We start from the raw sequence: 26,058 nt of genomic DNA on the forward strand, positions 1-26,058 counted from the left end.
GTTTGTGTAAGACAGGGATAATCATCATTCCTGCACTGTAAGTTTATCAAAAGACTGCGTCAGACTTCCAGTTAAACATTGCGGATGGAGTACATGCACTTAAATGCATGCTCTTCTGAAGCCCAACTGAAATGATAGTAAAAGAGTAAAGATTATACCAACCCACCTGCTAGGGTCGGGAACGCTGATACAGAGCTGTCTACAGAGCGGGAGAAACCAATAAAAAGTGAGCCAGTTCACACCACCGACCCCCAGAAATGTTCAGAAATGGGGGGGGTGGGATTCTCTACAAGTCAGTCTGAGAGCTGGTCTAAAAACTGGAGGACTCGCTAACGGTGTGCAGAGGGTTAGACAGACGCCCACACCCCTTCCCCCAGCACTTGAATGCAGTGGTCGCCTTCTAGAGAGAGACCAGAGAAGGACAGACTCAGGGACACTCAGTAGGCACTGAAGGACACTCAAGGATGCACAATGAAAGTGGGGGGAGGCAATAAACTAAAAATAGGGAGAGAGAGTGAAAGATGGCAAGCTGAACAGTGAGAGTCCCAGTTCTCTCTGAATCCTGGCAGCCAGGGGCACACCCCAAGGGCAGGAGGCTTTCTGAAGAGCCCGGCCAGCACGAGAGAAAGATGGACAGGGCTGACTCTTGGGGATCTCCCCCAGGAAGGCTGGGCGCCCCCATCACTCTAGGCCTAGGCACAGCACCTCCCCTCAACTTTTTAGTAACGAGAGAGCCAAGATGGAAGAGATCAGAAGAGGACCTCTAACATGATAGATCAAAAGCAAATAGGGCAGAAAAGGCACTTGAAAGGTGCAGAATGAAACAAAAATGAAAACTATAATGACTATGAACAAGAGTATAACAGTCATCCAAGAGATCCATGGTCTGCCCAACAGTTCCAGAATAAGAAGATAGAAAATGGCAAGAAATAAGTTATCAAATAACTGATACAAGAAAACTTCCCAAAAATGAAGTCATGCTCTTCTAGACTGGACAAAACCAACCAGTAGCTACCCTCCCCACAGCTCCACAAAAACAAACAAAAATCCACCAAAGTCGGGGAGTGGCTAATGTCAAAGGTGGTCATCATGGATTTCAATATCCTAGGAATTTAAAAAAGCCTAAATGTTGAAAGAAGGGGAGAGAGAGTTCATATACAAAGGATTTGGGATCAGGATGAAACAAATGCCTTGAGATCCAAAGGGAAGATGATGTCCTGCTTGGAATTCTATACCCAGCCAAAGTATGAATCAAGAGTAAGGATAATTCAGCCTTTCTGCTGCTTCTATATTGGATGGGATACGTGTTTTTCAAAACTTAAGGGAAAAAAGACGACATGGGCTCCAGTATCAGACACAAGAGTGTGGTAAAGAGAATTCCAGGATGAGAGAAGGGAAGGCTCTGGATGGCCGCATGTGACCGACCAAGAGACCAGTCTGCCCAGAGTGGAGCAGGACAGGGGGCTCTCGCAGGGAAGGCTCCACGTGAAAGAGAGCTGAAGTTAACCTGACTTGTTTGACAACATAGAGAGGAGCGTAATGCTTCTGTTGGAACATTGGAGGCTTCCTTTTCCAGGCACATAGAAAATCAAGCAAACACCTAAACAAAGTGATTATGAATTCCAAAGCAAATGCAAGTCATATAAAAAAGGACGTGGAACCTTATAATACTTTGGAAGTATCGTCAATAGAAAATGTGGTTTACATATGTAAACACTTGAGTATTTAGTCAGAATTTAGGAGAAGGAGAGGAGCAGAAATGTGAGAGGGTGGATGGGGACAGGAGCTAAACCATGCTCTTCAATCAGTAGGTAGTGTCTGTTGTCAAAATTAAATGATGGTGTCATAAGCATGTTATTTGGAAATCTGGAGATAAATAACTGAAAAGCAGCTCAAGTAGTAGCTGTAGAAATGAGATACATTTTGGAAGGAGGGTTGCTGTTTTTTATTATAAACCTTCCAGTTGACTTTTTATATTATATACATATATTTCTTTAATGTTGCTCCTAATACAGTGCTGTGTATTGAATAAGAACTCAACGAATGTTGGCTACGATGATCACATCCTAGATTTAAAACTGGACGATGGAGATACTGTGGCTTGCCTAACACGTTCTCCTCCCCAGATGACCAGAAGCAGAACTAGGACCTCTTAACTCAAAGCATTTTTAAAGGGTATCCTCTGAACCAGACCCAGGGAAAAGAGCTAGTCTCAGGCCCTGAGTGTGCAGTCTGGTTGGGTTGGGAGAGAACCAGGGTGTACATAACTATTTCACAAATACATTCTGGTGAGGGCCACATGACAAGCTTCCAACAGCTGTTAAGCCAACCTCTCACCAGGACGACCCTCTCCCTGTCCCAGTCTCAGCGCCAGAGTGGGTCATAAACATGGAGGACTGTCTGCCGCAGATGCTAAACATTCATGCGTGAGAGTTTAGGCTCTCTGGAGGTCATATAGGCACTTCATCACATTTCTCTTTCTTATTTTCAACTTTGAGGGGAAAGCCTGTATGTATTTTATAAAAGGTGCTGGAGCAACCAACAGGACCATTTGAGCCACTTTGGTCATGGACTCCTTAGCTATTTTTGCTTGAGTCAATCTTTTCATCAAGTTCTGCACTCTTGAAGCATTCACCAAACTTGCTGCCCCTCTGGTCCCTTCCTGCCTAACTAATGGCCAAACAACTCCAAGCAATCAAAGGAGGTTGGTTAAAAAAGACCTAGGGAGTCCCTCCTCCCGTTTCTCTGTCACTGTTGTGTTCGCCGGAGCTGGCCATGCTGCAGAAGTTCACAGCACAGCAGTGCTGAGGGCCGTAAAAGAGTCTTTCCTGAAAATACAATAATAAAAAAATCAAGCTCAGCTGGATTCTGATTTAATAGTATCTGGCAAGCTAACCATATTATTTTTGAACACACAGACATAAATTTGATATGAATAATAAAACTGAAGTATAACATGGACAAAGGAAATATAAAATTCACCTAATCTTCAAAAGAAATTCTATACTTGAATAATTAACTATGCTCTATTTATAAAACTAGAATAATTGAAAACAGGATTTTCAGTTGATTCATATAGCCTCTGAAATATTTATTATTGCAAGTCGAAAAGATCTGTCTGGGGTTTGTCACTGAAAATGTCTAAACTCAGTGTCCAGATGTTTATTTAAGTTGCTCCCACAGAGTTCTAATGTCAATAACAGGGGTTATCAGAGAGCATCGCTGTGTATCTTCCTTGACTAATATTCTCATTTCTTCTGCATCTTTGATGTTTTCTTTCATTAAAATTCCTGGCCCGTATCCACAAAAATCTGCTGGGCTTGCATTAAAAATTAGTCTGCAGACTTCACATACGATGATGCCCTGTGTCTCCACAAAGATAATATTTATCAGCAGCTAACATTTTGGCATTACCATCAGCAGCATAAAGTCAATTTCAGAGCATAAAAAAGAATACAGAATCCAGATTTTGGAATGCCTAACATGCAGATTCAAACTTCCTGCCCATTCTTTTTCCCTAATGTTAGATAAGGCAAAATTAGAACAAGCAATGGGATTTCTCACCATGAACCCATGTGCATTTCCTTCCCCTCCTTCTGTCTCTCATACCCTGTCTTCTTTAAAAAACTTCAAGTAGAATGACTTTAAAATAAAGGAAACCAGGCTCTCTGTCAAAACTCACTTCCTGGGACACCTGGGAGAACATTTTAAAGACGATGTCCTTGACCTTCATGTGAAAGTGACAAAAGACAAAATGACTCTATTTTTGAGCTGATCAGATAGGGATTCTGCTTTTAATCAGCTGTACAAAAGAAACATGTTCTAAAAGTTCCTCTTTTCCAAAACTAACTGAATTTTACCCGAACCGTTAAAGCACCTAGAACCCAAGGAAAGGAGTCATGAGTGAATGAAGTTTATGTAAACATTCCAGAAAAATCATGTGTATCTGCATCCTGGGTCAAGCCTCGGCTAGGATCCAGTGGGCAGTTACAATCTGCACGAGGTTAACACTACTTAGCCATTGCTGTTCCCTCTATTAATTTAAAAGAATTAAATCTGATTTGAACTCCAATATAACATGAAGAAAAAGCTTGGCACCAATGTGAAAAACCACTAATGCTATTAAACAGTGCCCTCTGGAAGGGAGGAAATCACTCCTGGGAACTGTGGACAGATTAATTAGAAGGTCTTATCTGTGGAAAAATCTCCGTCCACGCTGTTTGTGTGATTAAATCATGAGATCCATAAACTCATGTAATACAACCCGAGAGGTAACTTCCTAGCACAAAGTAGGCACTCAATAAAATGTTTATTGGCTTTTCAATGAACATCAAGTCTAACGTTTCTGTATTAATAGGTATTACATAAAATTGGATCTCCAGGCAAATACATTTGGGAAATGCTGAGTTAAATAAAGTTAAATAGACTTTTCATTCTAGGACCTATCAAAACCTTTAGTGTGCTAAGGTGATTTTGAATTTCCATGAGATAGTGAGTGAGGGGGAAAGAGATGAAGCTGCATTTCCCAAACTCCTTTGACCACCAAGTTTCCTTTTCCTCAGGATTTCTGTTTTAAGAGACACATCTTCAGAAGGCTTTCCCCAGGTCCAGGGCCTTCATCTGAGAAACTGGACAGTTCAGATCCCCAGCAGTTAAGTGACTTGGCCACACATTCAATTTATTAGCAGCGAAGCAGGAAGTCTCCCCTCCCATTTCTCACCTTCCCATCCCCTCCCGACCCTTCCCACCCAATCTATCTCGGCATAAGAGTTTAGGACTCGCCTTCAGAGCACTTTTATTGCTGTCTTGCTAATAGATATATTTTTGCTTCAAGTGGAACCCAAAGACCACACCCTTCAATTGACCTAATACAGCAGTATCTGGTGATGTGCTGCAATTATTTTAGCAAGATGTGGTCTCTTTTGAGAGGAAGAGTGTAAAGGGAGCAGTGAACAATTTTCCCGGAGGAAGGGTGAGGAGAATTCCTGTTTCCTTAGCACCCTTACATCACACTTCCCAGGTATGTAATTATTAGTATTCCCCACTTTCAACAAGAGGTCAAGGAATTAGCCCTATAGTCCTGGTGGGTAATGGTGGTTTGTGCACGTCAGCTGAAGAAATGAAGGAATGAATGGATGAATGACCAGTGGGACAAACCGACTAGCTGTTGCCCTGAAGAACTTCTCAGCTCTTGGAAGGAAGGAATGATTAAGCACCCACTCCCCCTAGCACCAGAAGACATGAAGAGAAAATGGTGTCTATTTCCAAAGAAGATTCAGGCAGGAGCAAAGGGGCTGACAGAGGAGACCAGACAGGATGGTCCCCAAGGGGCCTCATGAGATGGCACTGACCTCAGTGGTCTCACAAGAAGAGTCACCAAAACAGTGTGGTCAGTAACCACTTCGAACAAAGTTAGCAAACTAGTCTTGTGTCTTGTGTTGCCAATACTTTTAAAGTATAAAATTTAGTTGGGGGAAGGGAGCACAAAACAGGGATATATATTTAATGTACCAAAAGTGAACAGTAACAATAATCTGTGGCAAGTTACCTTGTTGGGACCAACTTTGTCTGAAAATCTGAAAATGGGTAAGGACTGTCCTCGGAACATTCTAAAGTGTCATTCAGGCCTAGCCCTCTAGTGGTGAAAGTCCACAGCATTGTTCTTATGGTGCTCTCTGGGTGGGGAGGGTTGCTTACAGAAATTTCTGGATGGCCCCTGTTCCTAGTTCCAGATTGTGTCAACATGAATTTTATTTCAGATTTTTGAGTGGAGGAGAAAATTTGTAATGCGAATAACTTGCACGGTATTTCTCTATGCCAGTTCTTCTGGAAAGACATGCGGGGTCAGATCTGAGGAGCCCTTCCATTTATTTGGGTACTGGACATGCCAAGCCCAAATTCTTGAAAAATAGATGTGGTTAAGAGCATTTAAACAATCTGAGACTATGAAAACAAATATATGCATATATATGCATGACTGGGACATTATGCTGTAGAACAGAATTTGACACACTGTCACTGACTATACTTCACTTTCTTAAAAAAGAGCATTTAAGCAATCTGTGTGTCATCTATGCTATTCTTAATTAAGGGACCATTATCAAGGATAAGAACTTTCTCTTTCTTTCTTTTCAAAAAATCAGTATAACGCAAAGAGAGCTGGAACACCCAGCTCTCAACCCAGGTATGTGTTTCTGGGACACAGAGAGGGGGCAGTTCCGCGGGAAGGAATGTGGCAGGACCCGCTGATGAAAAAGCGCATCTGGGACTTGAGAAATCTGGATTCAATTCTTGGCTCCGTCTCTAGCTCACCACATAATTAAGAGGGCAAATCGGCTAATCTCTCTGTCCTTCACTTTGTCCTCTTTAAAACGATAGTGTCTGGCCTCTCCCCACATCTCAGGAATGCCTTGTCAGCAGATGCTGGGAGCAGGGCCCGCGGGGCCAATTAGCTGGAGGCAGCAGGGACCCGGGCCCAGCCCCAGCTGCCCCTCCGGCCCCGGCCTGTCTCGCGAATTAATGTCTTTGGTCACACGGAGTCTGCCTGTGAGAGTGTGAGTGAGTTTCAGACAAGTCAGAGCTCTTCCCTTCAGATGACAAGGCAGAAGAACCTTTCTTTTGTGTGAAGCACAGATTTTATTTCATTGCATGAAAATACTATTCATGTCATGAAAAGACCTGCTGAGGCCCCTGCGGAGAGAGTGCCTATTACAGACAGAAGGGTTCACCCGAGAGTCGGGAAATCTGGATTTTGATCTGACAGCTGTGCGACCTTGGAAAACACCCTCTACGAGGGTAGCTTCTGTTTCCTGGGTGATGCTTATATGTGCCGGGCAACATTCAAGTATAAACTCAGGCACAGGCGTGCCGCACATTTACAGTAAGCGCCCAATAAGTGTCAGCTACTAGGACTATCACCTCATTTCATACCCCAGCAACCTTATGAGATAGGTCCTAGTGTTATTCCCATTATGTAGATGGGAAAACTGAGGGGCAGAGATGTGGCTGCTATAATGCATTGTCCAGATGCTCCCCAGGAATGAAAGCCGTCTTCCCCAGGGTGCTGGGAGTGCTTTCAGACGAGGGCCCGCAGCTGTCAGCCCTCTAAGGGGACTGCTCCTGCTGCAGAAAACAGGCTTACCTAAGCCCAGGCTCCGGTCCAGGGGGGCCCACACCCAGTAACCGATCAGGTATGGTAAGAAGCCCTGGCCCCCTGTGCTCGTGTCCCAGGGCTGCCGTAACTCATCACTATGAACTGGGTGGCTGAAAACAACAGAAGCTTATTCTCTTACGGTTCTGGAGACCACGAGCCTGAAATCAAGGTGTCACCAAGTCAGTTCTGCCGGAGGCTCTGAAGGAGAATGTTCCAGGTCTCTCTCCTAGCCCCTGGCGCTGCAGGCAGTCCTTGGTGCTCCTTGGCTTATAGATGTGTCAGTCCAGTCTCCACCTCTGTCTTCACAGAGCCTTCTCCTCTGTGTGTCTGGGTGTCGAATCTCCCTCTCTTTCTCTGATGAGGACCCTGGTCATTGGATTTAGGGCTCACACTAAATGCAGTAAGAGCACATCTCAGGATCCTTAACTGCATTTGCAAATCAGGTCACAGGTCCCAAGGGACAGAAAGTGGACATATCTTTTTGTGACCACTATTTAACCCTCTAGACCCCCCCCCCCCAATAGGGAAACTGCTCTGCAGGGCCATCCAAATGCCTAGTTCCCTGGGAGGCCACCTGAGGCCTTTGGTGAAGCCTCAGCATGTCCCACCTTCCCCCATACCTGACCCCGCGTCCTTCTCTTCCCTCCCACAGGTGCTCCTTCCAGGAGGCCCCTCATTGACGTCCTGCACAGTAATCTCCATCTCAGCATCTGCGGCCGTAGTGTTCATTTGAAAGGCTCCCCAAATTTCAATCTGTGACTCATGTATTTTTTAAATGCTTTTGAATTCAAATCCAATTCTGCATTATTCCATGAGTTCTTCTGGCTAGATACTGTCCACCTCCTTAGGGTTTCCCAGACATCCTGAGTTCCCAGCCTCCTGGCCTTTGCTAACGCTGCGTCTAACTGTCTCCCCTTCCCACAGTCCACACCCTACCTGTGAGTCAAAGCCTAGTTCAAACTCCCTCCTTCACAGAGTCTTCCTGGCCCCCATACCTAGGAGGTCCTTGGTCTCTCCTCGTCACCTGTATACTTTGGGCAAGAATCATTTATGCGTGTGGCAGCTCTATAACGTCTGTGAGAGCAGGATTTGAATCCACTTTGAGGCTGCTGCCTGTCTGCCTGCCCCAGCCCACCCTCTGCTGTGCTTCACGTGGTTCTGTCTCTGGTCCTCTCTCCTCCTGCTCTATGCTCTCCCTCGCCTCGACGCTGTGGGCTCCAACCACCTTCCATATGGAGGGGCCTCCTCCTTGGTCTCCAGTCCTGAACTATTTTTAGGCTTACTTTTCCAACAGCCCACTAGACAGGTCAGCAAGGATCCCCACAGGTTCAAGTCCAAAGCTGAATGTTTATGTTGTCATCCCTTCAAAGTGGCCTTCTGCCTGGAACCTCATTCCTCCACCCTGGCTCCCAGCCTTAGGATCTACAATGTGATAGAACCACCCCCATCACTGAAGAAATGTCTAGTTCTCTGTCTTTGAATGCTGCTGCCTCTGTGACGTGTGAAATTAGAATCCCTCTTGAGGACTGAAGGGCAAAGCCAGGCGCTGTGGGAGGGCTCCGGGGAGGCAGCCTGGCTCTTGTGTTCTCAGAGGGTGGAGGGCCAGCCGTGTGTGGAGCGGAGCTCTCCTCTGAGGGGCAGGCTGGATGCGGGAAGAACAACAGCTAACAGTTGCTGTAAACTTGGGGCTATCTTATCCGCACCACGAGCCTACGATGGTGACACTGTTCTTACCAGTCCCGCTTTTCAGATGAGGAAGCTTAGAGCTGTTAAGTAATGTGACCGGGGAGTAAGTGGCGGGGCTGAGCTGCCGGGGGAGGCAGTGGCCGGGGGGGGGGGGGGGTGGAATCAAAGCCCTGGAAAGGAAAGAGCCAGAGAAGGGCTGTCGCCTGGGCTGTCCTCATGCTTTTCCCCTGCTGTCTCATCTCATTAAGGCAAACCTCTGTGAGAGGCACGGCATGTCCCAGCCCTGCCATCGGGACCAGGGGGAGGCTCCACCCAGGTGGTGGAAGGCTTCTCCACTGCCCCTTCCTCGCCCGCCCCCCGGCAAAGCCAGGCACTGGCTGTCTGGAACTCAAGCCAATAGCAAAGGCAGCATGGGAAATTGAAAGGGGCACTGCACTTAGACTAAAACAGATGTAGGTCTTAATAGCGTGCGACCTTGAGAAAGCCACTCCCTCGTGACCCTCTGTTTCCTTCTCTGGAAAACGCTGGAATGGTAATACATCCCTCCCAGGACATGTAAGAGAAGTAAGAGAGACCACAGATGTGAAGCTGTGGCCTCCGCAGCACACGGCCCCCTGGGTGTTGGGCATCAGGACCGCACACGGGAGCGCGGGGGTCCCCACGGGCAGGGCAGAGGCGGCTCTCCAGCCACCCCCAGCCATCTGCTCCTTCGCTCCCTTGTTCGGTTATCAAGGTGTTACTGCATGCCGGCTATGTCTGGCATTGCTCGAGGCCTCTGGGGATACAGCAATAAACAAAACCAAAAAAATTCCTAACCTCATTGTAGTGGGGGAAGTCAGGCCATAAACAGGGAAATGCACAATGCTGTGGAGAAAAATAAAGCCAGCTAAGGGGGGTTATTTTATATTCACTGGCGCCCCTGATTTGGAGACCTGTGGATAGATACTTGTAGGAAATGAGGGGCCAGGTGTCGGGGAATATCACTCAAGGCAGAGAGAACAGCTGTGCGAAGGCCCTTAGGCGGGCACGTTCCCTGCACGTTACAGCCACAGCAAGGACGCCAGGGAGCTCGGGCGCCACTGTCAGGTACCCAGGGTGGGGCCACCAGGGTTGTGTAGGTCATTATTAGCACAAAAAGAATTTAGTTTTTATTCTGAGCGAGATGGGAGCCCCTGGAGGGTTTGGGGCAGAAAAATGAACCGATCTGATGATGTCTTTAAAACGTTGGCTGCTGTGGCGGAAGCCTCTGTGACATGGGCCAGGGTGAGGTCAGAGGCCCCAGCCACCATCCAGACAACAGCATGGGAGCTCATTTGACCACCAAATCCCATTTTCCTCAGGACTTCTGTTTGAAGACATACATTTTGGGAGATGCTAATTTGTTCCAAGTCCCTCATTTTAGAAACTGGAACACTCCAATCCCAAGAAGTGACTTAGCCAAGAATATCTGTTTTGTTGATAGCCGAGCAAGAACTCTGCTGCCGCCACCACCGCCAACACATCCTGATTCCTAGTCTGAGATCCCGGCCTCAGAGCACACTTGCTGCAGCTGAATGTGACTCTGCAGGTCAGAGCTGGAGAGAGGAGCTTGGGATTCCTCATGTACCAGCAGGATGTAAGACCGCAGGGCTGGATGAGGTCACCAGAGGAGTGAGCATAGGTGGAGAAGAGGTTCAAGGAGAGATCGCTGGGCATTTGTGTTTCGTGACTGGGAGGGTGAGAAGAAACCTGCAAAGGAGACAAGAGCAAGCAGTCATGAAGTGCTTCCAAGAGAAAGTGGTGTGTTCCAGAAACTAAGAACAAAAGTGTTTCCAGAAAAGTGGGAGAGGATTAACTATGCCAAATGCTCCAAAGGGTCAAGAAAAAGCAGCACTGAGAACTAACTACTGAACTGAGCAACATGAAAGCCCTCGATGGGCTTGACACAAGCTTTCTAGGGACAATACTGGGGGCAAACACTTGAGATTAGGGTGGGTTCAAGAGAAAATGGGAGGGACTGAGGACAGTGAGATGGACCACTCTCCCAAGTTATGTTTCCTTGCTGTCCCTGTGCTGTTCAGGGTCCATCCAGGACTCCTTCCCATCCTTGTCCTTCTCCTCCATTCTCATTTCCTCTCCACCCTCCTTCTCCTCAAAACTTGCCTGTTCCACCTCCCCTTCCTTAAGCCCCACTTCCCTTCAAGAAAAAGTCATCTAGTAAACTGATATCCAGGGAGAGATTAACTAATGAGTTCGCTGATGTTTGGCTACCTTCCAGATAATGTGCATTCTCACATAGAACTCTGACAGATAAACAGATTTTCTCCCAGAGGAAATCATGGCAGCCATAGACTGGAGGAACGCAATTTGCCCTATTCTGAAATTTTCCAATTTAAGAGAAACTTTTATACAGAAGAAATGGTTCAGAACATTGAGGTCATTGCCAAGGGCAGAGCGGGAAGACCCAGGAAGCTCTGAGAAATCCTCCTTTGTCCCAGAGAGAGAAAGAAAGGTAACAATCCAGAGGGGCAAAATTTAGTTTGCTCGTTGGTGTAGTCACAGACACTTCACTAACATACTAATTCAAATGGAATTTAAGGGGCAGGGGTATTAAATAGGTGAAGGGAGTCAAAAGATAGAAACTTCCATTTATAAAATAAATAAACCATAAAAAACCACGGGGACGTAATGCATAGCATGGCCACTATAGTTAACAATGCTGTATTGCATATTTGAAAGTTGCTAAGAATAAATCTTAAAAGTTCTCATCAAACACACATTTTTGTAACTACTATAGAGATGGATGGTAACTAGACTTAAAGTGGTGATCCTTTCATAATGTATTCAAATAGAGAATCATTATGTTGTACACTCAAAACTAATGTTATGTCAGTTATACCTCAATTTAAAAAAAGAAGAATTCTCAAAGAAGCATTACTCCGCTGAAGTCCAAATGCTTCACAGAAGCCATTAGACTTCCTGGAATTTTGATTAATGGTGCTGATTAACCAGCAATGATATTCAAACCCAAGACCCCTGACACCTTCAGAGGGTGGTACAAGACTGAGATCTCTCAGAAGGACTGGTGAGAGCCTTTGGTGAGCTGACCAAAGTCAACCTGCTGACGACTAAAGGAAGAGGCGTTGTGAAAGCGGGGACGTTCAAAACAGAGAAGGCTAGGCAGCGGAAGGGAAAAATCAGGTCACATTTATAATAACAAGAAGTATGTTGTCTGTTCTAATTTATTTTTGATACATTACCATTTTTATTTCAAGAAAATTATAGTCATTGAACCTAGTTGCTATAGTTAAGAATATCTAAGGAAATTAAATATTTCTAGAGTTTTAAAATTAGAAAATAGATTTCTGGCACTGTGCTCTTTCTGGAATTTTGTAAAAATGTGCTAAGGAATTATTATAAGTGGACTTCACATTAGGCAAACAGGCTAGGGCAGAAAGAGCTGGCTCTGTCAGAATCGGCTGCACCATAGGCAAGTCTCTGTGCTTCTCTGTGCCTCAATTTCCCCATTTATAGGATGTGGAAAATAATATCTAAGCTCCCTTCCTTCCCTAAGAACTAAAGATGCTAATTTGAGATAATATTTGCCTTCTATTGCCAGTCAGTTTCCCAGTGTGGTTCATTTTGACCCTGCTAAACGTAGCTGAAGAAGAGAAGAAATCTTTATTAAAAATCTAAATAGTGTGGTGGGCATAGCACATGCTTAGCATGCACAAGGTCCTAGGTTCAATCCCCAGTACCTCCATTAAAAAAAAGAATCTAAATAATCAATAGGAGATGTGCTTTCATTTTTACAACCCCATCACTAGAAGAGCTATTTAATTCAGTACACATATATGTGGGACTGATTAAGAGACCTGATGTATTTACTAGCAATATTTTCAGACAGAGTTTATAAGTACCAAGCTGAGTCTCCGTCTTTCAAAGAACATTTCTGTAAGCTCTGAGTAAGGATTTGATTTACAACTCTCATTCTTTTGCCTTAATAATGGGAAGTTTTTCCATACGAAGCCAGGTCTCTCCTTAGCTCAATGTCCTAATTTCCCCTTGTCAAAATAGCTTTTTTAGGGAGTCTCTATTGTTCTCAGTTAATTTTAACACTAAATTAAAAGCGTCATATGGTGGTGATTTTAAAAACATTTTACTTCGGATGCCAAAAGGTACCTCTTAAACTACTTCAATCATAATTGTTACCATCGTTACAATAAGGTTTTCATATAGAATCTCTCTCCGACCTCAAAGTGTTCTATAAAGACCACACTTTGAAATTTTGTTCTCTCCAAACATACCCCATACATTAGATAAGGGGTCGCTGACCTCCTCTTGCAGACTTAATAGTCAGGAGAGTGCATAACTTCCCACTGGATTCAAAGGAAATAGTGGCATTTAAATCCTAAATCTAATAATCTAATGCTATTCCAGTGGCTTACCCTCTTTTTCGCCTTTTTTGATTCCAAGTTTTCTAAAATCATCTGGGAAGTAATAGATCATATTTAATTGTTCAGGCTTTTAGGCTGTACTTTCAGAATCGCTTCTGATTTGTGGTCTGGCTCTAGTTCAGTTTTACCCGACACAAGGTTTATTTCATCGGCCCTGTATCAAAGCTTCCTCACTTTAGCCAGAAATTAAAATAATAGCTTGACGTTTCTCCTCCCTGTCAAAGAGCTAGTCAGAAACGCAATTTGCCGTATTCCGTAGATGACTCTGTATGCTCCTCGTAAAAGCCGGACACATAATCCTTTCATTTATTTAGTACAGGCACTCTCGACTTGGCCCGTACAAAGACAGAATCTTTTTTTTTTTTTTTTTTTTATCCTAACAACTACGTTCTTTTAGTGTTACAAATTGTCATGAGGCCGGCAAAGGGTAAACTGCCGGATTAGACCTGGTCCTTGGAATAAAGCCCATGATACCTGATGGCCCCTTCCCTCTTCTCCTAAAACGGCTTATGCAGCCAACTACCAAGTGAGGAGGGAAGGGGGTAGACACCAGCAGGGGCCAACATGGTCACCTAGTTCTAAGATGATGAAAAAGAAAACATCCCGAATACAAAAATTATCAGAAGGAAAAAAGCTCTTTTGTAGTATAAGTTTTTCTTAGAGATCTGACAGATGCCCTCAGAGTAACCTGAGCTTTTGCCTAGCATTAGCACTTTTTAAAGCCCAAATGCAACCTTGATTTGTGGTATTCGTGTGCAAGGCCATGTGGTCCGGTGCCCAGAAATCTTGAGTACTGGATCTCTTCTTGGCTGCCTGAGTGCCCTTGAGCAAATCGCTCCAACATCCTGGTTACAGGAAGTTGAGATAGTCCCACAAGCTACCTGCCTTCCACCTTGACTCACAGCTCCCGGCTCCCCAGAGAATGTGCTGTTAATTAGAGACAGGTCCTATGAAATGAAAATTACCCTGTAGATAATTATTATTTAACAAGATTAAGCCTCATAACATCTTCCACAGATCAGGTTAAGCTCCAAACTTCAGCGCTTAACTTTCTTCCCCCATTGAGAATTGAAGGACAAGTTCACGACTGCAGATTCACTCCATTTTCCTGGTTTAAACCTAAATTCAGTATTTTTCTAAAATTCTTCCTTACTTGCTAACGCTTCTCAATCAAGACTACACAGTGCTTTAGGTATTCACACTACAACAGTGTTCTGAGTTTTCTGTTTAACTTGAATAGACTGAAAATAGTCATCCTGTTGTCAGGGAGGAGGTTCTTGTCTCCTTGCAGAAGGAATGCAGAAATGAGACACGGAGGTCAAGAAAGCAAAGCAAGGATTTATGAAGGGGTAGGCAGTACTCTCTCAAGGGAAGAACGGGCCGATAGCCGCGCGCTGCTTTGGCAAGCTGGTTATAGGGATGTAAAAATGAGTGGTCAGGGAGACTCGGGGTCGCCTTTCCTGATCTTCATTCCAGCTCCCCTTTCTTGGGGGGGAGGAGGGATTTTTGTCCTTATTTCGTCTTGATGGGGAAGTCGGATGAAGTCATAAAGAACAAAAGGTTACATTTGGTTGGGGGGGTATAAGGAGCGAAAGGTTACATTCAGATGGTGGAAGTCCTGTCTTGTCCCATCTTTCCCAGCCTGCCTCCAGGACACTGGTCACCCCAGACGGTATGGTTTCTTATCAGTCCGGAGGTTTCTGCTTTTCTTGATCTGTCCAAGGACCCCCATTGTTCACAAGATGTATGGTTTCCTGCCATTTGGCCTGTGTCCCCCTTTCTCTGCTCATATCTAGCTACCTGCCTGCTGTAACAATCCTAGTTGAAAGAGTGAGTTCATTTATAAATGGCAAGTTTCTAAATCTCCTAAGTCTCAAACATAGAAATAGAAAGTTAATTGACAGTATATCAAGCATTTTTTTTTGAAATGGAGATTTGCACTACCAAGGAGATATATATATATATATTATGTGTGTATATATATATTTTGTTGTTTTGTGAAACATGGCAAGCTGAGTTTGACATTTAAATAAAAAAATGAAAACAGTCAAAAAAAAAAAGGCAAACCACTTTTGAAGAATATGATGGCAGGCTTGATTCCAGCTGTATCCTAAAGCTATCATGAATACAGTGGTGTAGTATTAGCACAAACAGACAAGCAGAACGGAGAAACAGAGAGACGCAGGCAGCAATGCGGGCACACACAGATGCTTGCTGTACGGAGGAAGTACACCATGTGGTGCTGGGACGAGCGGCTATCCAGACAGACCCTGCCTCGCACAGCCACAGATACATGCCAGGAAGAGTCCAAAATGTCATGTAATGGGGAAGGCAAAAATTATAAAGCACTTTTTAAATGAAAAAAATTTAAAAGATAATGTTTTCATGACTTCAGGATAGGGAAAGTCTCCTTAAAACAAGATACAAAAGACACTAAACATAAAAGAAAAGATGGATAGATGTGCCATTGAAATTAAGGATTTCTGTTCATTCAAAAACCATGAAAAGAATGAAAAGTAATCAGAGAAGGAGAGATATTTACAAAATATAACTCAATAATGATTAGTATCAAAAAATGCATCCTACACATCAGTGAGAAAAAAAAAACAACCTCAGGAAGACATCAGAAACAGACAAAAGTTTTGAATAGGCACTTTTCCAAATAAGAAATCCAGTGACCAATAAGCATATAAAGATGCTCAATGCCATTCCTAATTAGGCAAATGCAAAAATAAAACCATGACGGACATCTCTATAAAAACATCACATTGGCTAAAATTAGTCTGGCAGTATCAGGTGTTAGTGAAATGAAGCTCTTCATAACACAGTGGGGGTGGGGGGATATGAAACGTGAACGACATGCCTACCTCCTAACCCAGCGGTTAGACTCCTAGGTAAATACCGTACAGCCACGTGTTCACGTGCACGAAGATGCACACTGCAGCCCCGTAAGATTGAAAACATCAGAGCAATGAAATGGCAAATCACACAGCAGTGAAAGTGAATAAATCACACGACACACGACGTGGATTTTATAAGCAATGTTGAGTGAAAGACACCGACACAACATACAGTGTGATTCCATGTTTATAAGTCAAAAATAGCGACTTATAACCAGCTGCACACATAGCCGGTAAAACCGTTTAAAAGGGGGGACGTATGACCATAAAATCGGGATAGTAGTCACCTCTAGGGGACAAAGGGGAGGCTAGAGGGGACACACAGGGCGATCTGGAAGTGCTGGTAATAGCTTTTCTGCACCTGGTTTGTCATTACATAGTTGTTTGCTTCATCCACTAAAGCGCACATCTGTTTTATGTACTTTTCTGAATACTTCTCCAAATTCAAAAAAACAAGAACTCGTACTACCAAATATTAACACTGATGAAAGCAGTAAGTATTAAACTAGCGTGGGAAAAACTAGAAGGCCCAGAAACAGGGCCAAGACACAAAAGACACATAGGAATTTAATATTCTATGATAGCACTCATTACAGTTTAAATTTAAAAAAATTAAAATCTCACCTCATGCAATATTCCCAGATAAATTTGAGATGGATTAAAAATTTCCTTTTGAATTAAAGATAAGTATAAAAGTGAATTTTTAAAAATGACTAAAAGAAGGATAAATCCATACCCAACCTCGGGGTAGCAAAGGCTCACTCTCACCCCTGAGAAGGTGGACTCCTAAAGAAAACAAGCTCTACACCAAACACACCATCAACTGTATTAAAAGGCAAGTGACACACAAAAACAGTAACAACATGTAACAAGAGATGGACATCTTAATTCATAAAGAACCTCTAAGCCAATAAAAATGGCAAACTCTCCAAGAGAATACAGGAGGGCATGAATAAGCAGTGCTCAAACCATGGACGTAAATAGTCAACAAACATGAAAAAACACTTAGCCTTCATTCATAATCAAAAAAACACACATTTCAAAGGTAGTCCTTTTCTACAATTATTCAATTTGCAAAGATTTTAAATAGCAATTTGCGATTCTGGGAGTTTCCTTTATGGCTAGTGGGAATGCCAAGGGGCCATCTTCATGAGTGTGTGATGTACATCAAGTCTCAAAAACGTAAGTGTTCACCAGCAAGTCCCTTCTAGGAAGGTACCTTTTGGAAACAAACCACTTGTATTCAGCTGTGATGGCATTTTAGGATGTTGATTGCATCCCTGTTTTCAGGTTGCATTATAATTAACAAATTGTGAAACAAGATGATTTTGAAAGTTAAAGTACACCCATAAAATGGAAGTTATTCTGTAGCTATCTGAAATGCAGAATCTCTAGTATGTGAAAATGTTTACAATATATACAGCAGACTATTAACTGATGCATAGTATGATTACACTGCTGAAAATATAAATGCAGAGCTATGCAGAGAAAAGTCCGTCCGTGTACACGTGCCCGAATGCTAACAGAGGCCCTCTCTCCGGGGGTGGGACTACAGGGGACTGTGTGAGTGTGCATGGAGCCCTCCCATGTTACCCAGCTTTCCAGAAATAACATGTATTTTTATTCTGTAAAGAAGGAACAGCAAAGAACTTTATGTTATGAAATCATTTACAATTAGTTTTAAAAGTAAAATTAATGAAACTGTTCCCTCAGTGTACTTTCACATTTGCTTTTTGCAGGGAGGGGGCAAAAGGGAGCTGGGAAGCAGGAGCCGCTCCAGAAGTGCAGGCCATGGGACTGAGCCCCTCCCATCACATGTACAGTGGCCGGAATGTATTTTCATTCAGATGGTATATATGAAAAGTTCTTTTAAAGTTAAGCTAGATTTAATTAAGCACCACTAAAACGTCACATTAGCATTTTGAAATTGCTGTAATTAATATTTTATTCTTCCTTTCAACACTGTTTAAAGGCGCCAACATACTAGACAAAGAAATCTTTGATAACATACGTGTTAATTTCTCTGGAGAAAACCACATAATCCTTTAAAATTACATATTTATGTATATATATGAGATTAAGGTTTCTGCAGCTCATGTAACCCTCTTTTTTTGCGTGGGAAAGCAATATACTGATAACAAACCAATTGTAGCTTTAAAAAAACTGATTTTCTTAGCAAACTGAACCTATCATCTGTTAGTACAATGAACTCAAGTCAGGCCAGGCAGGAGAACCGCTTCTCCCTTCACCTATGTCCGTCATCTTGGGCTTTTCCTACAGCTCATGTTACTCCAGGCAAATCTGGTCACCTAGACCCACCCTCCAGCATCAACTAAAAGGACTCCTTATTCCTAATCAGAAGGAAAACATTCTTCCTAAGGAAAGGCAGAAGAAGGAAACAAACACTTAAGAATCTTCTCTGAGCGTCTTCCTTGGTATCTCATCCAACACCGCACAGTCCCATGCAAACATGCACAAAATTCTCTACGTTGCTCCCTTCATTATTCAGAAAGGGAGGGGCCTGTATCTTCCTAATTCATTGTAGGTGATGGCCTGGGACAACTTAATAATTCACTGAAAGACATGTAATAAATGCTACTTGACAGAGGTAAGAATAAAGAGAAAAGCAGTTGGTCACCTGCTTTCATTTGGCTTAGAGAAAAAAATGTGCTCTCGTGCACACTAACGTATCAGACCAACAGACGACACACTGCAAAACTTTAATACAGTGTGATTAAGCACAATATTCAATTTTTAAACTTTTCAAGCACATGAAAGTTATCTTCTCAAAGTGGGCTACTTGCATAGCTTCCTTTGTGTACCTTTACAAAATTCTTTCCACAAGGTCTGACACTGATCTTGATACTTGTTAGAAAGTCTGATGGAAGATAATGAGATCCCAACAGGCAGAGATGCAGGAGATTATCCGGACGCCCATCTTCAGAATTCATCATCAGAGGACTGATCGTCACCCTCATCCCTTACTTCTCGGTATTTCCTAGAAGATTCTCCTTCTGGATTATAGCTCTGCATTTTAATATTCAGTCTTTCAGCTAATTTTTGTGCTGCCAGCTTGGCTTGCATCTCCTTTAAAACAGAAAGCAAAGCAGAAAGTTACACATGTGCATCTTTTCCCTACAATTTTTCAATGGGAAGTCACTGGAACAGACTCGAATTAAAGGGGCTTTCTGCTGCACCGGGTGCTCTCTACAGCACTGCGCCCACCACAGACACCACAGGGCAAGGCTGGGGAGAGCTACGAGCCTGCTACGGCGGTGGTGACAGACTTCCAGCCATAAACAACGTGCACTGAAATATCCCACCTCTACAGGAGAAACTGAGTCATCAGCCTGGCACTGCAATGGTTATAAATACAGACACATTTTCAAGTATGTGGGCACCTGATCTGTATGTACAAACTTACAGAACAATTTCAACTGTCAAATGTCAAAAATCACCAATGCTATACTGATTCTCCAAGGGGAAGAATCTTTCTCCCTGGATTAAATCATGGCTTCTAGGCTTGCGAGGTACATTTCTACACCACAATGAAAATCAAAGAATTAATACTAAAAACTGATTGTCACTCTTCAAGTTAACTCCCATGAATATTACCATGCAATCAAAAGTTCAGTTAAGTTTCAGACACTGGCAATGTGTGTATATACACCCAAGGACATTGTCACCAGCTGATGGCGGGTGGTGGTGCTCATTCCTGACCCAGCTCCTCACCTTGCCCATGCTGCCCCCAGACCACCTGAGCTTGTTCCTGTCCCTGCCCTCGGGCCACGGGCAGTGTGGGTAGGTGGGACTGAAGTGGGAGCTGCTGCTACCACTACCACTCTGCCGAGGAAACCAATTTCAAACTGAAGGGTTTAATTCAGCCTACGAATATCTCAGGACAGACACTGAAGGCCAAATAGACAATTTAAAAAACAATTCCTCCAGGCTCAGTAACAACGAGGCAATAACTTCAATGCACTGAGAGGAAGAAAAATGGCTTTTAAAAAGGAGGGCCTTAAAAATGCCAATCCGTGCTACCTGGGCTTCTATGAAAAGCCCAGGCAGAATAACAAGCTAGGTCTGCATTCACTGATGTTTACAGTACCCAATTAAAGCCTAGCCAAGCAGCATTAGGTCTGGCAGCTATTTTCCTGGAGGCTCAAATGATCGCTGTCTAAGAAAATCAAACCCTTTCTTTTCTCCCAGTGGTCCTCACTTACCTTCTGTCATCCCATTACCCTGTACACAAACTGTCAACTTACACATTTAAAGCTCTATGCAGAACACACAGATCGTGAAGAAAACGCTCCAAAACTGTTTCAGTGACCAAAAGTAAGAGATTCTTCTGTCTTCACAAGGGCCCGCAGATCTGCTATTAAGCTTAGTGTCCAGCTTTCTGTTGACAACACACCACTTCCCACCCATCTCATGGTCTCCTCGGTACCGCAGGAGACTGGAGCCTGGAAACCACACTGCCCTGACTCTTAGCAGGGTTCCAGGTTAAACGCCACCACTGACACGTTCTCACGCAGGTTTCTCAAGGTGGAAGACCGAAAAGCGATGCTACTGCTACCTGACGGTCTGCCTTTTCAGAGCTATGAAATTTCACAGTGGTCTCAGCACATTTCCCAGCAAATACCACTTTGGTGTCACAGGCAGCTGTGACCATTTCCTACAGTGCCAGCAGCCTCAAGACTGCAAGCTAGAGGCACACAACTGAGAGCTCATGGCATGCACAGATGCCCACATCTCTAGGACCTCGTGCAGTCTACTAAACCCTGCTCTCCCTGAACCTCCAGGAATAAGTTCGGACTCATGTGAGCCGCATCTGACATGCAGACAAGACACAACCAATCCTCTAAATACCTCATAGCTCTGTTTCTGCTGTTTCTGAAGTGCCAGAGACTCCTCTATGGAGAGCAGCTGTGCAGGCAGATGGTGGAGCGGCAGGAGCCGGGCTGCTGTGATGTCATCAAGGTGCTTCCTGTCCCTGAGCCGCCTCTCCTCTGAGCAAACAGGAGACCCTCGCCTCTGACAGTGACTCGACCAGTCGTGCTGCTGTGAAGGTAACCTGGAGGGGGGAGAACTTCCGTCACACCATCAGACTGGTTTCCTTACACAGACACCTTCGCAACATTCGCACACACGGAAGTGGCCTGTAACCTGAGCAGTTAATTCTTCTACAAAGGTGACAGTAAGCACTGTACCACTATTTACGTGTGTAGATAAAACTTGGTCCTTCTTCTAACATATTTACCTCAAAAACAGAACTACTGCAACTGGCACGTTTTTGGAGAGTAATTTGACATTTCGTTGTTCTAACAAGTAGGTGCCTTTCCCTTCTCTCTTCAAAGCTTATACTTGAACTGAAGCCTGTTTTTATTTTTTCATTCAAAAACATTTGCTAAGGGGCTTACTGCCCAGCAGAGGGAAATAAACTTGTCAACCCTCAGTGCAGTATCATATCACAGGGACCACGACACGGGCCCACACAGGGTACGCTGGAACAAAAAAAAGGGAACACCCAGTTGGAATAGGACATGGGGAGGTTGTCAGAAGAGCTTCAAAAGAGTGCACTTTGATGAGTTTTTGAATAGTAAGTATTCAGGAAATGAGGGGAGAAGGGCATCCCAGCGGCGGGTGCGAGGGGACCCGCTGCGGCGCACAGGAAGCAGGGGTGGGGACTACAGGACAGGCAGCGGGAGGAGGCTGGGGAGCAGGCTGGGTCCAGCCCACTGTGAAGACATCTATGAACAGGTTCAGGTTTACAGTCTGCAAACTGCACTCTGGCAGCAGTGGAGAGGATGGACCGGTGGAGTTAAGACTAGGCCAGGACCAACCACAACTACAGCCCAAGAGAGGGATAACAGCCTTCACCTTCATAGGAGAGAGACACCACCACATCCCACCCTCCAACCTCCATTTGTCCAAGGCCTACCGACCCATCAAGGCCCAGGCTTTACCGATAACTGCACCCAAGTGTCTGTCTGTCTCTTGTAGACCTTCCCTTGGTAACCCTCACTGGCATTCCTTTACCTCCTCCCACTCCCAGCTAAATGACCACAACACAGAACTGGGGTCAGTATATTCTGTTGTATGTGTCGACTAGATGATGATTCTGGCTTTTGGTCTACCTAGAAGTGAGGAAAGATACCTCACTACACACAAGCCATTACTTAAAGATTCCCTTTTATTCCTAACCAAAAATTAATGTAATATAATCCTCATTTTCTATGTGGGAGAAATAATTTTGAGATTAAAAAAAATGGTAAGAATTAAACTTGAAAGTCTCTATAAGAATAAAAATTGGTTTTAGGTATTTTTAACTGTAGACTTTCATTTTTCAAAGAAAGGCACAGTGGTTAGACTTGTGTCTGGTGTTACATTTTTGTAAATCTACTCCCTCACTTGAATGTTCTATTTGCATTTCTCTTTTCTCTTCAGAGAGCTTTTGTTTTCCTGAATATGTCAGAAACAAAACTATGACTCAGAACTTAGAAGCAGGGTTAATTTCCTACCCCCACCCCAGTCCCGGCCCAGATGTTTTCAGGTTTTTAACCCCTTCTCAGCTCCCTTCCCCCTGAAATGATTATACAGTTTAATGTTCTTCCAGCTATGTAAGCCTTGGGTCCTCATCTAGGTCCTAAACTATGAGGAGCAGAATCTTTACTTCTGTGTCGCCACGGCACCAGCTGCCCACGTACAGCGTACACACAAATATTTTTTGCTGAGAAAGTCCATCAGCTCCTGCAACTGTTTTCCCCTTAGCTGAAATTCTCATCAAAGGGGGAGCAATATAGCAGAAAATGGTTCTGGAAAAAAATCAGAATAAATTCTCTGTTTAATATGAAATATCGCCCAAATATCCTGAAATTTAATACTCTAGCTGCTATTTAAAACTTTTTCAATTATTTGGCTAAAAAACTACAGCATTTCTCAACATGACCCCTCTGCCAGGCTAGAGTTTCCACAATCTGCTCATTGCTAACCGCAGGCAGTTCTCACACATGGTCCAGAGTTTAACAAGTAGTATGCTTCTGTGGCGATGTACTTACACATTGGTTTTAAATTTATGTGGTGGGGGCAGGGGGTTTTTGGCTCGAATTTCTAGCACTTTCATGTAATGAGGCTTCCTCTGTGGCTCGCTCTGAAGGCCAGTCAAGTTCTCAGTACTCGTGTTTTCTTCTGAGCGGTGTTCACTTGAGTCTGCAATCGTGATCCTTTGTAATCTATCAATAAACTGGTTGTCAGAGCTGCTAGAACTATCCTCCGCTTGACCAGCAACACGATGCTGAGGGAGAGGCGCACGCGCTTCAGCTGGGGAAGGTGCGGTAGCTCTGCTGCCCGAAGCTGGGCACTTGCTCACCGTGAACTCAACCTCGGGGGCGTCTGCATTGCCTCTGCGGGGAGGATGGACAGGTTCCTTCTGTTGTGAGGTTGTCTGAGATGGCGTGACGTTAGCTACAGAGGAACAGCCAGGAACTAGTGATGAAGTATCAAGTATCTGGTCAGAGTTCTGGGCCTTTTCTGTGTCCACATCAACAAATGCAACTGCCTTCTGCCTCTGTTTACAGTCTAAACTAACGGGATGCAAGAGTCCACTTCTTCCTTGAATTTCTTCACGCTCTGTAATGGCAGCTTTCAGTTTGGCAACAGAGTCTAAGATCTTTTTACCTTTGTCGGGCAATTTGCAAATGAATTTTCTGGCAAAAGGAAAAGAACATGCATACATAAGAGAGAGCCATGTTTTTTAACTTGAGATATCAAGACAAAGCATTATTCTCAAAGGGAGAGGAACCAGTCAAAAATGTGATTTCCAAGTACCCCAAAAGAGAAATAAAACAACAGAATCATTATCCAAATACCCCTCAAAAAACAAGGGGCTGCAGGAAAAATAGGGAATAGGCCTCATCTGTCTCATCTAATTAGAATTTCAACAAAAGTATTTTAAGCATATATGACATTCCAAAAATCAGCAGTTTTAAATTAAAAGTGTGATCTCAAAGACTTTCCTGGGGAGGGTTAATGGAGGGATCTGCAAGGTCAAAACTATTTTTATAACAAAACTAAGACATTATTTGCCATTTCTCATTTTCTTACAGGAGTACAGAGAAGTTTTCCAGAAGCCACACGTTATATAACAACATCACTGCTCTGATGGCTAACAGAAAGTATGTGCTTGGGTAATCTTTTGTTTTAAAGATTCTCACTTGTAATTCCTAAGACAATGATAAACATCAGTAGATAAAACACACATAAGACAAGAGCTCTTTGGGATGCTCAATTAAATCTTAAGAGTAAAAGAGTCCTGAGACCAAAAGTTAACTAACGCCTACAGGTCAAAAACCCATTCTCACAAAGGCAAAACAGCTGGCTCTACTAGGAAGCCCCCAAATGATGATTTGTCCTTTTGTCTGAGTGATAGAAGTTCCTTTTCTGATTTTCTTTTAACTACACAATAAATAGGGAAGGTTCCATCTCAGGCTTTCTATTCTTTCTGACACTACAATCATTTCCCCAATTTCAACTATTACTCTCCCTCTCCAACTGAGATGCCTGTATATTCCCAGCCTTCTCTCTTGAGCCTCGGGATCACTTCTCCAGCTTTTAACTAGATAATAATTAACTCTCCCATCAAATCAGTTCGCCTAAGTGAAGTCAATCTGGGACCTATTCCCCTCCCCCAGCCTTCCTATTTTTATTAGTGGTGCTCCACGCGGTCTAGAAACTTCAGCCGTCTCTCAACTACATGTTCAAATTAGTCCACACCTGATGCAGTTTTCCCAATCCCACAACCACCCTTCTAGTTCACTTTTTAAAAATCCCCTTGTTGGGAACCTCTCTGAAAATATCCTCCTACCGTCTTCTGCCTCTTTTCCCTTCCAACTATCCTGCACCAACCTGCTAAAATAAGCTTCCTAAAAAATCATTTTCATTATATCGATCCCCCGGTAAAATCCGTGAAGTCCACCAGCTGAGTGTGAGTCAAACTTTCTTTGCCTAATAAACCCCTCTTTTATCCCACTCTTCCCATGTCCTAGGTTTCTGTAAAAATAGGGTCTAGAAATGAAATTGACAAGATGTTTGGGGCACGACTGCGGGGGTGGGGGGGACAAAAGAATTTGGGATACAGATCTTCCCTTCAGAGAACCGACACAGGAGCTGAATAAGTAAAACCACGAGGAGTTTGATTAGCTGAAATGCTCCGCAGCTGCTCAGCACGGAAGCCATCCCGCAGGTGGTCGGTGCCCGGCCGGAAGGGGTCGGCTCTGCGGCTACAGGCCGGCCACTCGCCCGCGCGCCTGGAGCGGACCCGCCTGAAGCAAGGTCACCTTCCAGGTAAGAGAACGGGGTTGGGGGTGAGGTGGGGGATGGGGTAAGGTGGGAGGGGAAGAAGGGAGGACGCGTCCCGGGGAGCCCGAACCCAAGGAGACAGGCGGTGACTCGCGGGACCCACGCTTACACGTTGCGCAAAAGTCTCTCCTGGCGCCTCAACATCTCCCGCAGCTCCGCCAAACTCCGCTGCCCCAAGTCCTCGGGAGCTTGGGGCTCGAAGCCGCGGGGCAGCGAGGACATTCTGCGGGGGCTGAGGCTGGCGAGGCGGCGGGCACTCGGCGTCCTCGGCAGCCCCCGCTGCTGGCGCCGGATCCGCGGCCGGCGGGGCCTCCGGGGCACGAGCGGGAGCCGCCATTTTCCCGGAAGAACAGGTCTTCTTCTAGCCGAATCGAGCTTTATTGAAACGCCGGAAACAAACGCAGACAGGGATGAGGAAGGGACCAGAGGGGCGGGAGGGGACGCGAGGTTCGGGGTGACGTCACGTGCCAGCCGGGCGCGCTCGCGAGCTGTCTTTTTTCTGTGCATCCGCTCTTCACGTGTTTGT

General features: G+C 44.4%; 1 protein-coding gene and 1 long non-coding RNA gene across 4 annotated transcripts in view; one reads left to right on the forward strand and one right to left on the reverse strand.

Moving 5' to 3' along the window:
* Positions 1–9,984: 9,984 nt before the first annotated feature.
* Positions 9,985–25,879, reverse strand: POLR2M (RNA polymerase II subunit M). 2 transcript variants are annotated; one of them, XR_010380842.1, is made up of 5 exons: positions 25,642–25,879; positions 23,234–23,881; positions 21,045–21,249; positions 18,998–19,262; positions 9,985–10,567 (listed from the first exon to the last, which is right to left on the reverse strand). XR_010380842.1 is itself a non-coding variant. In XM_010979568.3 (4 exons), exons 1-4 carry the CDS (start codon positions 25,752–25,754, stop codon positions 19,116–19,118), a joined length of 1,113 nt encoding a protein of 370 aa, XP_010977870.1. In that variant the 5' UTR covers positions 25,755–25,879; the 3' UTR covers positions 18,089–19,115. The 2 variants fall into 2 exon arrangements, 1 of the variants encoding a protein (XP_010977870.1); XM_010979568.3 differs by lacking the exon at positions 9,985–10,567 and having other exon boundaries at positions 18,089–19,262.
* Positions 25,292–26,058, forward strand: part of LOC135321271 (uncharacterized) — a 35,455-nt gene continuing 34,688 nt past the window's right edge. For both annotated transcript variants that reach the window (XR_010380843.1, XR_010380844.1), the window contains exon 1: positions 25,292–25,517. This is a non-coding gene — a long non-coding RNA (uncharacterized LOC135321271). The remainder of the gene's footprint in view (positions 25,518–26,058) is intronic.

The sequence above is a fragment of the Camelus dromedarius genome, chromosome 5 (assembly GCF_036321535.1).
Source record: "Camelus dromedarius isolate mCamDro1 chromosome 5, mCamDro1.pat, whole genome shotgun sequence".
Classification (NCBI taxonomy): domain Eukaryota; kingdom Metazoa; phylum Chordata; class Mammalia; order Artiodactyla; family Camelidae; genus Camelus; species Camelus dromedarius.